Here is a 16,170-nt window from a genome sequence, read left to right on the forward strand (position 1 = left end):
CAGACGGAAATGGGATCTGACTCTTTTCATTGCTTTATCTGTGAATTTAAGATTAGGAAAGAAAGAAATCCTGGCAAACAAGTGATTGCAAAGCAACTGACATCTGGGAGACGGGACCCTAAACTTCAGGCGAGAGTGAGTTCTGGCAGGGGCGCAAGAACAATCTGGTCTCAGATCCCTGCCCCCACTCGCCCAGGGGCAGGCAAAGGTCCCCACCCTCTGACTTCCTCTCTTCTCCACTAGAAGGAAATGGTGGAGACCAAAATTAAGCAAGGCAATGGCTCAAATGATAGGGTTGAGAAATTTAAAAAGATCATATTTTAGCTCTATCAAGTACAAATTTACTTTTCATGCAAAAAGTAAACAGCGTGCTTCCTGCCCGGCTGGCCTGCTCTCACTTCAGGGGCAAGGCGAGGTGGCAGCATCGGGCCTGGCCTCTTGTTCCTGGCACAGGTCCTGAGGTCAGTCCCTCCTGATATCCGGAGCCACACCGTCTGAGGTGGAAGAGATGGAGATGCGTTTGCTCCAGCCCAGGGACCATGCTGGCCCACCGTGTCCCCAGAGAAGCAGGAATGCACATGGTGAATTAAACCACCCCCGGGGGCCAGGTTCCAAGGCTCCCTGGGACCCAGAACCACATACGGAAGTTGGCAATGGCCCTTCGATGAGCTGAGCAGTTTGAGGCTTGTCAAAGGGGAGGTGAGGAGAGGATGCGAGTCAGTGACTCCATTCCGTCTGGACATGACTGACAGCTCCTCACCCTGAGATGGCTGAGGAGGCCGGGCCCCTGGGACAGGGCTGGGGTGTGTGTGCGTGGAGCATCTGCTTCTGACTCCAGGTCGGGGTGGGAGAGGGGAGCACTGGGTGCTGCCGCTCTGGCCCCTGCCCCAGTGCTTTGGGGACCCTAGCATGGGTGACAAATGGGATCCAACGTGGTGGGGAGAGGGGAAAGAGGATGGAACCCTGATTAGCAGCGAAGATGGCAGCAGTGAGCAGACACTGCAGGGGCTCGGCACAGTGGCCTCCGGTTAGACAAAAGAACAACTGAGTATGGGAATGGTGGGGAGGGAGATCAGATGGCAGGAGGTGACTACGAGGCTCTCAGCACTTTGCTGTAAAATGCATGAATTTAAACCTAATTAAGACAGCAGTTGTGGGCCAGCAGGAACCCTGTGCCTCTAGCTTTTCCCTCTAGAGGGCGCTCTGACCCTACAAGATAAAAGCCTTGGGTTGCAGCTTGCAGGGGGCTCTAAAGAAGATACCAGAAGGTACCAGTGTAAACATTCAGAAGATGCCCAGAGAAAGGCAGCAGCCACCTGCTGTCCAGGGAGACAGGCTGAGAAGTGCCAATCAGGCAAAGGGAAAAAGGTCACTCGGTTTCTCTCCCTCTCTCTGAGGGAGCACAGGAAGTGCCACAAAGGGCAGCGGGAGGTTTTCAAGATTTCTGGGCCCTGCCACTTAGGTCAGAATTGTGGCTGCGGAGGCATCTTGATGACTCAAAGGCAGGTGGCTCACCCCTGGCTCTGCCAGTCCGGCGGGGGCAGGATGAAGGCAGTGGCTGGGGAATGGCACACCTGTAGATGGTGCTCTAGGCGGGGGGCCACAGGGGTCCTCCAGGTGGCCGGGTAGGTGCCCCAGCTTCACAGATGACTGGCACTTGGCCCCGTGCTCCCTCCCCTCTGTGGGCCGACGAGCCACACTGAGCAGAGGCTGGCTCAGGGAGGAGTGGGGAGATGACAGTTTCCCAAGAAGTCACCTGGCTCCAAAGGCCTGGCAAGTTCTGGACTAAGGTGACTCTGCAGCCAGTACCTCGCCCCGCCCTCTATGTCTGGAGTCCTGAAGGGGCTGCTGGATGCACACACCTCTGCGAGGCCCCTGCTGAGTGTCTGTGGGCAGCAAACGCCCATCCTGGGCCTGCCTGCCTGAAGCCTTGGCACCTGGCGTCAGAGCAGCTCCTGCTCGTCGTCCTCGGAGCCGGAGGGGCCCTGGCGTACCTCCTCGTACCACTTGTTGGTGAGAGTTTTCATCTGGATGCGCCCGTGGTGCAGGTCCTGGGTCCAGAGACACAACCAAGCCGTCAGGGGCAGGGCCAAGGAAGGGAGGGGAGGCTGCTGGGTGCCTTGGGTGGGGTGTCTGGGGAGGAGGTAGGAGGTAGGGTGATGGCCACAGGCAACTTCAGTTTCAATTGAACAAACTGAGCTGGGATTGTTCTTTGTGGGGGTGGAGATCACGGGAGGTGTCATTCAGAAAGGAGGAGGTAGCATGGCGTGAGGTTGAAAATGTGGTCTCTGGAGTCAGACACACTTAGCTCTGCTCCTAATTATGCCCGTATTGGCTGTGATCTCGCGGGGTTACTGCACCCCCTTGGGCCTCCAATCTCCTCAGCTGTCAGGGAGACAGCTGCATCCACTGCACAGGATGCTGGAGAAGGAAGCAGTTGTGGTCACAGTCACTGGAGCTGCCTGGCTCCTGGAAGAGCGCACACACCGGCAGCTATCAGAATGGAAAATGGGCCTGCATAGAAACAAAGCAGGCAGCCGCAGGAAGAGCCCCACCCCTATGCAAGGCCTCCAACTAAAGAGAGGCCAGCAGTGCCCCGAGAGACAGAACCAGAGGCCTGAGCTGGGGGCAGCCTTGGGCCACAGCCTGAGGTCCTGGTATGTCTGAAATTCCTCAGCTCTGATTCAGTAGCTGATCGATACCCCGTGTCTGTCATCCAGGAAAACCAAACTGTGTTAACAAATCTATTATTAACCTCGCACTAAACGTGGCAGCGAAGGAAAAACAGCAGATGCCGAGTTCCACAAGCATGTCCAGCCTGCAGATCAGGAGGCAGCAGCCTGGCGGGCCCACGTGAGACTTTCTGCCTCCCCACTCTTCCTCCACCCCACCCTGGGCCACCGCAGGTCCTGAAGGAGGCAGGCAAGGGACCCCCAGAAAGTGTGGCCTGGCCGGTATCCCACCTCCTGCGTCAGCCTCCGAGTGAAGAAGGGGTTTAGGTACTTGGCGTCCAGCCACATGAAGCCTTTGAGGTCCTGCCGCCTGATGTAGTGGGCCTCGTACTCCTCCTCCGTGAGCTCCGACAGGTGCTCCGACTCCACAGTGTTGCCCTGAGCAGGGAAGAAAGGCGGCCTGACGGCCATCAGCAGGCACCATCGGGGGCACCTCTGGAAGCCCCCACACCACCCAGGCCGCCAGTGTCCCCAATCCTAACTCCACTTGACCATCAGTGCAGGGTGACGATGGGCAGCAGACGGCCTCCTGGGAGCCCGCAGGGAGGCAGGAAGGTCCCTCAGGGCACAATGGATGCCCAGGACCCCACCTAGGACAGCTAAAACAGAAGGACTGGGCTGGGCTGGGGCTTGGTTTTTAAGCTTTTCAAGCTTTTTGGGTGATTCTATCATGCAACCAGGACCGGAACTGCTGTTCTGGGCTTTTCATTAGCAGCAAATTGCACAGGGAGGCTTTTTGTGTCTTTGCCTGTGGGTCTATTAACTAGGACTCCACCATGGACAGGCTTTTGCCAATCAAGTCAGGAGAGGAGAGGGGAGAGGGACACATCCTGTAGGCATTGGAGAGGGATGAGAAAAGGGCCCCATGTGGAGGGGAGGGCCAGAGGTGAAGAGGCAGGAGCAAAGCAGACAGGCTCTGAGTGCAGTGCCCGTTCTGCTGCAGGAGCCTTGGTGGGGCCACAGGTGCAGGTGGTGGCGGGGGTGGGGGGGGAGATGGGTGCGGGGCAGGAGCAGGGAGGGGAGATGACGGCAGGGGAGGGGAGGGCATTTAGATGCTGTGAGGCAGTGGTTGTCAAACACTGGTCTGTATTAGAATCTACCTGGGGGGCTTGTGAAACCACAAAATACGGAGCCCACCGGAGCCACCTGCAGAGGTGCTAATTCAGTAGATCTGAGTGGGCTTGGGAATCTGCAGATCTAACAGGTTTCCGGTGATGCTGCTAGTCTGGGGACCCCATTTTGAGGACTGCTGATCAGTGTGGTGGTGAAGAACGCAGGCTTGGGAGTCTGCCCGCAGCTGTCTGATCTGATTCTCTTGGTGCCTCAGCATTCTCATCTGCAAAATGGGTATAATGAAAGCACCAGTTTCCATGCAGGCTATTGGGACAATCTGAGATAGTCCAAGGAAAATGCAAGCACATTGACTGCCACAGAAAACATTCCAGAAACTCAGCGGTTCATCCTCAGAGGAGCTGTCCTGTTTCTGCTAGTGCTGTGCTTCGCCAAGTGTGTTCACAGGATTGGCTGCAGCAGTACTACCTGGCAACTTGTTAGAAACGCAAATTCTTAGCCTGGGCCACATAGTGAGACCCTGTCTCTACTAAAAATAAGAAAAAAATTAGCTGGGTGGGGTCACGCCTGTCTGGAGTCCCAGCTACTCCAGAGGCTGAGGTGAGAAGATCGCTTGAGCCCAAGAGGTCCGGGCTGCAGTGGGTGGCCACGATCGCGCCACTGCACTTCAGCCTATGCAACAGAGTGAGACCCTGTCTCGGAAATAAAGAAGAAACACAAATTCTTTCGGACCCCATGCCAGACCTATGAGATGCTGGTGACAGACCCAGCAGCCTGTGTGTAGCAACCCCCCACCAATTCTGATACCCAGAAAGACCTAAGCTAGAGCTTTTGTGAAAACCAAAAAAGTTGGTAGATAGGGGTTGGGGGCAAAGGGCCTCTTAGTGTGATGGAAGTTCTGCAGAGCCAGGCCTCACAGCCATCTGGAACTTTCCTCCCAGCAGCACTGCACTGGCTGAGGGGCCCAGTTTGGAGACTGGAGGCCATGGTCTTGCCAGCCCTGACTCCAATGTTAGCCGTGGATGGCTACGTGAGGACTCCTGGGCCTCTGATGACTGATTAAAGTTACTGAGGCCCAGCATATGGAAACTAGAAAGAGATGCATGTCCAGAAATGCACGATTGGCAGGGGATGCTCTGGGCTGGAGCCTACAGCAGCCTCTGCTTTGGTCAGAGGGCCTAGCTTTGCATAGAGGTCCTGAGGGTGAAGACAGGGCAGGAAGGCAGCTTGGTGGCAGGGGCAGCGGCTTGTAGGAAGAAGAGGTGGGCAGGCTGCAGAGCCTCAGCTCTCCCTACAGCTGGGGCCTGGGTACCTCCAACCCCACACCATGTCTGTCCTTGGGGGAGTACCCCTCACGGCCCTCACAGCCACCACAAGCCGTCCTCCCCTCCTCGGGCCCCTAACAGGTGGTTTTTAGTAAAACCATACTGGGGAATGATGGGATTTTGAAACCCTCAAACCTGGGCCCTGACAGGTGTCTCAGCTGCTGGCAGGGCAGAGGCACTGCTAGGAGAGTGGCATAGGCCCAGACTCCTGTGGTGCCCTATGGAGCTTCAGAGAGGGAGCAGATGGGGTCGCCCACAGCTTCCCTGGCTGCGGCAGGTCACAAAGTTGCCAGACACCCCTCCAACAAGAGCCATGCTTCAGAACTCAAGTTCTGTCACCTCCTTCTCAGTGGGGGACCGGTGTGTGTGCGTGTGTGTGGAGGTGCTGGGCGTCCTCAAAGCAAGGCTCATCTCCCCATTTCCTGACAGTGGGGACCATCAGCTGTGCAGCAGGCCAGCCCCCTGCCCCACCCCGCAGGTGCGTGATACTGACCATCTTCTCCGTCTTGCTGAGGTTGACGTCCTTCTTGTTCCTGCGGCGTGCCTTGGCGTCCTCGATGTCCATGAGGCGAATGAGGGGCATGGTGCTGCCGCCCAGCAGCAGGATGGTGAAGAGCACAATGACGATGGTGGTGGTGCCGATGAGCTGTCGCTTCTCCATGGGCTCCAGGTCCAGGTGCAGGCTCAGGGCATAGGGGATGGCCCCCCGCAGGCCTGGGGGACAGCAAACAGCATGAGAGGACACAGTGAGGAGGCAGCAGCTTCATGGGCTGGCTTCCCTGGAAATCCACCAGCCCAACACTGCGACCAGCCGATTATTCTAATGGCCCTGCTAAAGGGCGTGTGCTCGCCCTGTGAGGCTTTGGGGTGTAAAGAGCAGGTGGCAGAGATGTGGGGACCACAGACTCACCTCCATGCCCACTTGGGCAGATCAAATGAGGTGGCCTGCCCCAGCTACAGAGCCCCAGGTGTGGGTGCAGGAGGACTTATCAAGCCTGACGCTCGTGTCCTGGAAACTGCAGGACAGCTGCTGTGGGCTGAGCCCTTCCTGTGTGTGCGCCAGGCCCGGGCAGGTGTTCAGCGTGTAGAGCATCACTGGATCTTCACAGGAATCCTTACCGAGCAGCGATACTCTTGTCCACAACACACAGATGAGGGATGGAGGCCAAGAGCAGCATGGCCCACCCAGGGCCACTCATCTAATACCCACAACAGCACAGGATGCAGTGTGTCCAGTACCCCTCCTATCTCGAGATGCTGCCCCTGTGGAGGCCCCTGGTGGCACTGATGGGGCTGTGGGCTGCTTAGGTGGTAATGAGGCTGGCTGGTCCCCTGTGAGGCTACTAGGAAACAACTGAGGGGCATGGACTGAGCTGGGAAACAGCACTTTCCTCTCTTAGAAGCTTCCTGGCTTCCTTGGCGCCGTACTGAGGGGACAGGCAGTCCTAGCCCCACCCTTGGGGAGCTCCTAGAGCAGCTGGGAGGAGACACAGCAAATGAGGGTTGTGAAATGGTACCTAGAAGAGAAGGTGGGAGGGTGGGGTGTAGACAGCACCAGGACCTGCCCCAGACAGGAAGGCAGGGAGGCTCACATCACCAGGGGGTAGGACAGCCAGACTGCTGCAGGCCAGACCCAGATGGGGAGATGGCAGGGCAAGAGCAAAGGGCACATAATACAGAGACATGGCAAGGACAAAGGACTCTCAGCCTCTCTAAACCTGTCACGGGCCAGAGGGTTCAGTGGCATGGCACATGTCATGTGCTTTAACAGGGTATGTACCCAGCAAGTGCTTAGTACCAGCTAGCCAGGCCATGGGGCAATTCAAAGATTTCTTGGGCAAGGGAGATGCAAAGGCATAGGGATGGCGGCATCTCCATGGCATCCAAACAGGCAGCTGGAAACAGGAGTATGGATCCCAGAGGGAGGTCTGGGTTTGCGGGAACAGCTTTGGACTAGGTGGAAGTGAAGGCCAGTGGATGCATGAGCACACTCAGTGAAGTGCAGAACACACAAACAGAAGCGGGGCTGGGGCCAACTCCTGAAGAAGCTGCTATTTGAGGGGTTAGTGAAGGGGGACGAGCCCAAGGAGACACCAAAGAGGAGAAAGGAGGAGCTTGCCCCAGAGGCCGGGGAAGAGGGTGAAACGGTCCTCATCAGAGGCAGGGGCGGTGGGAAGGAGGTGGACTAGGATGGGGGCGGATCCCTCCCCTCCAGGTCTGGCTGCGGGAGGTCACTGGTGACCTGCCAAGGCCAATTCCTGCCCCGTGGACAGACGGTGAAGAAGTGAGGAAAATAAGCGAGCATGGCTCACTCGCAGGGGTCTGGCCATGGCGAAAGAGGCGTGGATGCAGCGGCGGGGGACGTGAGGAGGAACTCTGGCTGAAGTTCCTGGTGTTTTGTAGGAAGGAGAAGCTCTGATTGCTTAAATGATGATAGGAGGGGCTGGAAGCAGATGCTTGTTCGGTGCCCCTCGTTGAAGATCCAGGAAAGCCTGGATGGAAACCCACGGAGCAAGAGCCCGGGGAGCCTGGGAGAGAACAGGAGCTGACAGCCCCCGCCATTTCAAATACACTCCAACCTTCCCTGTAACGCTCTCTCATCCTCATGCCCCCCTTCCCAAATAGCTCACATCACTTCAAAAACCTCTGACACACTTCTGCAACCACTTTACAAAGTAGTTTGCCTCACTAGAAAAAGAGATTAGGAAAAAAATGAGTTTTTCTCACCATATATATATGTATACATACATAGACATATACGTACATATATATGAAACATATACATTTTTAAACATGGCCTTTAGAAAGAAGAGAAATCTGAGACAAACTTGCAGATATGCCTTTGGATAAAGAACATTATAAAGTATGTTGCTATAACTCAACCCACACGGAAAATACTTTAATTATAATATTTAAGCAAGAAAGCATAAAGAACAGTATGTATTGCTCAAAAATAAATTTAAGGATGCCTATGGATCCAGTTCTTTAGAAGCAAAGATTTATGAAATCATTTCCATCCTTTAAAAAGCGATTAAATAGCAACTGAAACATTCAAATTAAACTACCAGAACTTTGTGACTTAAAGGAAAAATATCCAAAACTAACATAAGGTATGAAACAGTTTCAACTTTCAGCTTTTCTACCTTGAGTCCATTATTACTTCAGCCTAGAAAACCCACAGGGAGGCACTGAGCCACGCCCAGCTGCGTCCTGGACTGCACTGTCCTGTCCAGGGGAGAGTGGCAGAAATCCCGGCTCTGCCTCCAGTGGTCACGTGACCCTGGGCATGTCCTTTGCCCTCTTCCAACCTAGCCTCGCCCACTTCATAGCACCATGGTGAGGGGCACCATCTTGGTTGCAGTAGGTGCCATTAGACGGGAGTATTGATTACTTGTGGCTTTGCCAAGGGCGCTAGCAGAGAACCATGGCTCTCTCTGTGTGGGGCGTGCTTTTAACAGGTATTTCCCCACTCCATTTATTCAAGATTTGACTTACCACTAAACCACATGATGAACATCATCTTCGGTGTGATTTTATGATCCCGGAAGAAATTCAGGAGGTAGGAAAGAGGGAAAATGTTTACCGCTCTGCCAAATAGTACAAGCACCTGTTGATAGCAACAAACTAAGTCTTAGGTGAAAACATCTGGCTCTTCACGCTGAAGCTTCCTGACGCTGTTGCAGACTGTGTAACGCATCCAGTACAAATGCAGCATTCCCCTCATCCCCTCAGCCACAAAAGACACGAGCAACACCATGCTCGTGAGAGGCCCAGCATGGGCGTGCTGCCGGAGCTGCGGGATTCTATGCATCTAGGAAAGGATAAAGCTTTGTACGTTACCTTTCTCAGTAGCCAGAAAAGAGAACCGACGAGGTATCAGGAAGGGCATTAGTAATGACAGCAGAACAAAACTGAATGCCAAGAGGCTGTACAGAAGTATTCACAGATTAGTTTAAGGAAAACCTGACTCCAAAGGCGCTCCTCCTTGGGACAGGCCTGCATTGATCATTCCAGCCCCAAGGGGACAGACAAGGTGTTTCTGCCTCTCCCTCAGGGAAAGGAGGGCAGCTGTGAAGGACCTACCCATGCGTGGAAACACTGCTGTCTGAGCAAGAGGAATGCAGAGGTAGGGTCTACAAGGAGGCCATATGCCCTGGCTTAGCCGGCCAGCTTCTTGCTGTGGCTTTTGGTTCCTCTCCAACTCCAAAGGCATGTTAGTCTTGGCAAAGTACAGCTTTATGTAAAGTTCACATCTTTTGTTGTTTGTTTTTTTTTTTTTTTGAGACAAGGTCTCGCTCTGTCTCCCATGCTGGAGTACAGTGGCGCGATTGTGGCTCAATGCAACCTCAACCTCCTGGGCTCAAGTGATCCTCCCACCTTAACCTCCCAAGTAGCTAGAACTACAGGCATGCAACACCATGCCTGGCTAATTTTTTAAACTTTTTAGTTAAAGATGAGGTCTTGCTATGTTGCCCAGGCTGGTCTCAAACTCCTGGTCTCAAGCAATCATCCTTCCTTTGCCTCCCAAAGTGCTAGGATTACAGGTGTGAGTCACTGCACCCAGCCTAAAGTTTAAATCTTATCCAAGTGGATTCTTAGGACATTTATTACTTTACTTTCATTTTCTTCATTTTGGTTCTTACCATAATTACTTGAAAAGGATGACACAGACATATACAGCACATTCTTTAGGCTTTCAGTTTATTCCTTTAACAAGCATGAATTTTACAGGTTTTTTTTTTTTTTTTTTTTTTTGAGATGGAGTGCTGTGGTGCGATCTTGGCTTACTGCAACATCTGGCCCCCAGGTTCAAGCAATTGTCCTGCCTCAGTCTCCCTAGTAGCTGGGATTACAGGCGTGTGCTACCATGCCCAGCTGATTTTTGTATTTTTAGTAGAGACTGGGTTTCACCAAGTTGGCCAGGCTGGTCTCAAACTCCTGACCTCAAGTAATCTGCCCGCCTCAGACTCCCAAAGTGCTGGGATAATAGGTGTGAGCCACCATGCCTGGTCAAGAGTAAATGTTTCCAATCATCAAACATTTCTATGCCAGACAACATGCCGATCATTTTACATGCATTATCCTGCTAAATTTAAATCCCTGCAAAGGTCTTATAAAGTAGGTATTATTATCTCCAGTTTATAGGCAAAGGAACTGAGGTATAGAGAGATGAAGTAATTGGTCCAAGTTGACAAGGCAGGAAGTAATGGATTCAAGCCTCAAATCTGGTTCAGACCCCAAAGCCCATGCTCTTGACCACTAAGCGGAGCTTACAGGGTAGGAACTGTAACCCATCTGAACAGCACAGGCCATCTCCACTAGCTGCAGGGCCAGCCTGGGCCTAACTGCTTAGAGAAAACTGAGTTGTCACCCCAGGGCATCCTCTCATTTTCCTCCCAACCTGTGGCTGAAATAGTCACCTCCCTGTTTCACCCACTGAAATCCAATCTTCCATGCCTACACTGGTGTTTCAGGTTTGATTAAATGTGTCCCCTTTTATCCAGTGGCCACACTAAAGGCTATTATACTTTTTTTTGAGACGGAGTTTCGCTCTTTTTGCCCAGGCTGGGGTGCAAATGGCGAGGTCTCGGCTCACTGCACTGCAACCTCCACCTCCCGCGTTCAAGCATTTCTCCTGCCTCAGTCCCCCGAGTAGGTGGAATTACAGGCACAGACCACCACGCCCAGCTAATTTTGCATTTTTAGTAGAAATAGGGTTTCACCATGTTGGCCAGGCTGGTTTCGAACTCCTGACCTCATGATCCACCAGCCTCGGCCTCCCAAAGTGCTGAGATTACAGGTGTGAGCCACTGCGTCCAGCCTAGGCTATTATACTTTCTGTAAAGGACTTTTGCTACTTTTGCTGCTTTTTTTTGCCCTGAAACCTGAGTTTGGAGGACGAATAACAGTGACCAAGAGCAATGAGCTCTTGCTGAGTGACAGGTGGAAGTACCCAGGTTGCAGGCAGACTATCTTATAAACAGACAAATATAAATAGACAAATTTGAAGAAAACTGCAGTAAGAAGTACATAATAAACTATCCAGAAAAATTAGGAAAGAGAAAGAAATCCCAGCTCTATAACCACTGTGAACATGTGGCTACATTTTCTTTACATACTTTCTTTTTTTCTGTGCATAATAGTTTTACATGGTTATGATCAATTACATATTCAATTTTGAAATCTGCTTTTACCTCCTCACACAAAAACCTACAAACCTGTACTTTTATTTAAAGACCATAATATTCAAGGCCATTAAAAATCTTAAAAAACAAGACTGAGCGCGGTGGCTCATGCCTGTAATCCCAGCACTTTGGGAGGCTGAGGCAGGTAGATCACGAGGTCAGGAGTTCAAGACCAGTCTGACCAGTATGATGAAACCCCATGTCTACTAAAAATACAAAAATTAGCCGGGCATGGTGATGTGTGCCTGTAATCCCAGCTACTTGGGAGGCTGAGGCAGGAGAATCACTTGAACCTGGGAGGTGGAGGTTGCAGTGAGCTGAGATCGCACTACTGCACTCCAGTCTGGGCGACAGAGCGAGACTCCATCTCAGAAAACAAAAAAACAAAAAACCTTAAAAAAGTCTTTGCTGGGGATATTTATTCACTTAATTCTACCCCTGCCCCCTTAGTGTATGTTTGTGATTTTTTTTTTTTTAACAAAAGAAACTTTAAACAAAAGACTGTCTATGTAGCTGTTGACTTTGAACAGTTAACAGTTACATAAACGAATCCGGAACATGTGTTTATTGATCTACAAATAAGTAATTAAATAAAAAAAACAAGGAAAATACTTACTATGCACCAGATGACAAAGGAAATTTCAAACTTGTGAGGAAAACTAAAAATGGACAGGCCAAGAAATGCAAACACACATGTTTCTGAAACAAACCAAAGAATGGATTATTCAACCCCAATGATTTCATTCCAATATGGTACTAAACTGTTAAGCAAGCAAACATTCACAGGCAGAATCCAATACAACACTTTCCTTATTTTCTTGAAAACCCTGCAGCCAATATCTTGGCCAAACTTGTGCTTAAATTCTCTTATTCTTTTCTACTATATAAGCAATATGTCCCTGGTATTCAGAAATCTCTTAATGTAATGAGTCAACTGTCAAATACTTCTGCAAATAAACGCAATCCCGCCCAGGGAAGATGGAAACACATGAATCTGCCGATCTGCTGAACACTGTCACTAGCTAGGGTCCCAACTGTGGCAACGTGGCCAAAATTCAGAGCAAATGACTGCGACGCCACATGACAAACGTGAAGGGGTCTTTAGTTAACTTCCACATGATTAGCTTAATATATTTAACATTGCCACAAGGTTTAGAACATAGCTCACACCCAGCAGGATTTGCAGAGTGAGACTCATTGCTAACTCTTGGCTCCACTCTGCAAGCCAAAAAGAGCCCAATATTTACTCTCTGTCACACAAACTTGTATATTTTAAGAAAAAGCACCTTATAAATTTCTCACACTAGGCTCTCTGCTTAAACTGTGATGTCCCTCAGAATAGCATAACGACTAAAGAGATTAAAACTGTATATATATATTTTTTAGAGACAGAGTCTCACTCTCTCTCCCAGGCTGGAGTACAGTGGCATGATCTCGGCTCACTACAACCTCCACCTCCCGGGTTCAAGCAATTCTCCTGCCTCAGCCTCCCGAGTAGCTGGGACTGTAGGTGCCCGCCACCACACCCAGATAATTTTTTTTTTTTTTTTTTTAGTAGAGACAGGGTTTCACTGTGTTGGCCAGGCTGGTCTCGAACTCCTGACCTTGTGATCCGCACACCTGGGCCTCCCAAAGTGCTGGGATTACAAGCGTGAGCCACTGCGCCTGGTCTAAAACTGTATTCTAAAATAGCTGATCATAAAGAGCAAGGCTGTTTTACATTCTAACAATGTTTTTCCTTTGAATGGTACCCAAGTTTAAAACAAGTCCACAAGCTGGAGAGTTTACCCACCCTCCTCTCTTTGAAATTTTTTCTTATCTAATATTTGTGTGATCTTTCCAAATAAGCACATTTAGAAGACATTCAGATCTAGTGGATGCTTTTTCCTGGCAGCATCAACTCCAAGGTCTGGATATATCATGGTTAACCAAAGCCCCTTCACATTTGTCATGTGGCGTCGCAGTCATTTGCTCTGAATTTTTGCCACTTTGCCACAGTTGGGACCCTTGCTAGTGACAGTGTTCAGCCAGCAGGCAGAATCGTGTTTATCCTCTTCCCTGGGTGGGATCATGTTTATCTGCAGAGTATTTGACGGTCTTTCAGTCACACTTGACAAACTGTCAAAATTTGACAATTTTTCTAATGACCAATCCTCTATGGATGGATATTTAGATTGTTTCTATTTCTGAGAGGTTCAGCAAACACCCCAGTACAGGCTAAATTCCACACGGTTGAACTGTTGGGCCAAAGAGTACGTGCCTTTTAAATTCAGACAGACATGGCAAATGACTCTCCAGAAAAGATTCCAGTAGGCCTGTTTTCCACACACCAAGGCCAGAAGTGGGTATTATCAAGCTTAACATTTGCCAGTCTGCTGGGTAAAAACCAGAATCTTTTTGGATGGATGATTTGCTTTATGTGTCTTTAACTGGGAGGGTCAGAGTCAGAATCTGTAGTCTCACTTTCTGAGAGAGGTGCTGTACAAATAATACCCTCTGGCCCAGGAAGAGAGAGACCTGGCCCAGGAATAGAGAGAACTGGCCCAGGAATAAAGAGACCTGGCCTGCATACCCACTTCTTGGCCGTGAGACCATGGGCAAGTCACGTGACTACTCCTCACCTGAGCCTCCTTATCTGCTAAGTTTCTGCCTGGCCTGCCCCTGCCTTCTAGCATGCTAACAGTGTGGAAGTAGCAATTAAAAATGAGACAAATGACTGGGCGTGGTGGCTCTTGCCTGTAATCCCAGCACTTTGGGAGGCTGAGGCAGGTGGATCACAAGGTCAGGAGATCAAGACCATCCTGGCTAACACGGTGAAACCCCATCTATACTAAAAATACAAAAAACAAAATTAGCCGGGTGTGGTGACGGGCACCTGTAGTCCTAGCTACTGGGGAGGCTGAGTGAGAGAATGGCGTGAAACCGGGAGGCGGAGCTTGCAGTGAGCCGAGATCGCGCCACTGCACGCCAGCCTGGGCGACAGAGCGAGACTCCGTCTCAAAAAAAAAAGAGAGAGACAAATCCCCCAAAATGCCAGGAGTGACTTTGATGATGACAACTAGGGCAGGAGCCACTTGGGGGCCAGCTTAGAGAGACATGGTGAGAGTTGTTCCCCGACTCCAACCACTTCCAAGTATAAAGTTGGTGGGGAGATACATGGGTATGTCTGAGCGTGGGGAAAATAAGCTCGAACAAACTGCTTAAAGACAAAGCCATCATGGTTTATCCCAGCCCAACAAATGACACCTCTACTGCAAACTGTCCCCGAGTGATGTCCCTCAGGCTGCTCTGTGAATAAAAGATTCTGTGGACAAGTTTGGAAAATTCTGTAACTATATCCCCCGTTAAGGATTTTACAATGCACATTTGCTGAAAAGTCTGGCAATTCATAAATGTTAAATTTTATTTAACCAGGATTTCCTAAACTCTTGACTACAAAATTTATCTTTTTCTATCTTTCTTTTTTTTTGTTGAAGATCATAGCCCACTGCAGCCTCGAACTGCTGGGCTCAAGTGATCCTCTCAGCCTCCCAAACAGTTGGGATTACAGGCGTGAGCCCCACGCCTTGCTTGACTATGGAGCCATTTTCATCTAACCATCATTAATATTATTTCCAAAGACTACATTTTTGGAAATGTCACATTAATACATTAAAAATTCATGTCTCAAATGTTCATAATTGGTTCTCACTATTTTTGGTCTTTAAATCGTAGGCACCAGATGTTCATTTATTAGGTGTTTGGTTTACTTTATGAAATTTCAAAGCCAGAGGAACAAACAAAAGATAAGCGAGTACGGGATCTGGCTCTGAGGAGCTGCTGCCCTGCTGCCAAGGAAAGTCTCAACTGACTCTAAAACAGGGTAAGGAAGAAAGATCAGCTCTGGGTGGGCCTGTGCATGGCCACACAGACGCAGAACTCACCACACAAGAAGGCCACGGTGCGGAGGGTCTGCTGCATGAGGATCTGGGTGACTGGGGAGAGGTTATGGTGCGTGTAGTGGGACATCACAATGCCTGAGAACAGGATGGCCATGATGCCTAGACAGGGAAAGAACAGAACAGAAAGCACTGCCGTGTGATCCCCAACTCAGATCTCACAATGCCTGCAAGGCCCTGGGGCCTAAAGCATTAGAGGATTTAAGAAAAAGGAAAATAAACTAATACCTGAAGCCTCCCACAGGCTTCAGAAAAAATGCCATGGGTCCCTTCACTCTGGCAGCCTCATTACTAGCTGGGTGACCTTAAGCCACATTACTCAGAGCCTCAGTTTTCACTTCTGTACAGTGGGACTAATAGTAGCCACTCACAGAACTGTTAGGAGGGTGAGTGAAAATAAGCCACATGAAGTCCCCTTCACAGTACCAGAGCTAAAAAGGTATGGACTATCACTGACATCCAGGGATAGCACTGGCAGATGTGGAACCTGTGGCTATCGAGGGCCCACTGCACTGCCCCCAACCTTTTTTTTTTTTTTTTTGAGACAGAGTTTTGCTCTTGTCACCCAGGCTGGAGGGCAATAGTGCGATCTTGGCTCACTGCAACCTCTGCCTCCCAGGTTTATGTGATCCTTCTGCCTCAGCCTCCTGAGTAGTTGGGACAACTACTTTTTAGTAGAAATAAAGTTTCACCATGTTGGCCAGGCTGGTCTCGAACTCCTGACCTCGGGTGATCTGCCCGCCTTGGCCTCCCGAAGTGCTGGGATTACAGGTGTGAGCCCACCGTGCCTGGCCAACTGCACCGTTTTGCATAAGGAGCTTGAGCACCTATGAATTTTCTATATGTGGGGAGTCCTAGAGCTGATCCTCCACAGATGCTGAGGGATGACTATATAAGGAGTGCAAGCAAGCAAACCACT

General features: G+C 50.5%; 1 protein-coding gene across 5 annotated transcripts in view; it reads right to left on the minus strand.

Moving 5' to 3' along the window:
• Positions 1–290: 290 nt before the first annotated feature.
• LOC105470698 (solute carrier family 9 member A8) overlaps positions 291–16,170 on the minus strand; it is an 80,415-nt gene continuing 64,535 nt past the window's right edge. The window contains exons 11-17 of one of the 5 annotated variants that reach the window (XR_011613258.1): positions 15,237–15,353; positions 11,930–12,012; positions 8,624–8,735; positions 5,622–5,842; positions 2,964–3,110; positions 1,863–2,051; positions 291–494 (exon numbers count right to left, since the gene is read on the minus strand). Coding sequence is in view for 4 of the 5 variants with exons in the window: in XM_071079155.1 (XP_070935256.1) it covers positions 1,944–2,051; positions 2,964–3,110; positions 5,622–5,842; positions 8,624–8,735; positions 11,930–12,012; positions 15,237–15,353 (788 nt within the window). In the remaining variant the exon portion in view is untranslated. Of the gene's footprint in view, positions 2,052–2,963; positions 3,111–3,767; positions 4,069–5,621; positions 6,646–8,623; positions 8,736–11,929; positions 12,013–15,236; positions 15,354–16,170 lie in introns of those variants that run through there. The other 4 variants (XM_071079155.1, XM_071079158.1, XM_071079157.1 and 1 more) reach the window with 4 other exon arrangements.

The sequence above is a fragment of the Macaca nemestrina genome, chromosome 15 (genome assembly GCF_043159975.1).
Source record: "Macaca nemestrina isolate mMacNem1 chromosome 15, mMacNem.hap1, whole genome shotgun sequence".
NCBI lineage: Eukaryota > Metazoa > Chordata > Mammalia > Primates > Cercopithecidae > Macaca > Macaca nemestrina.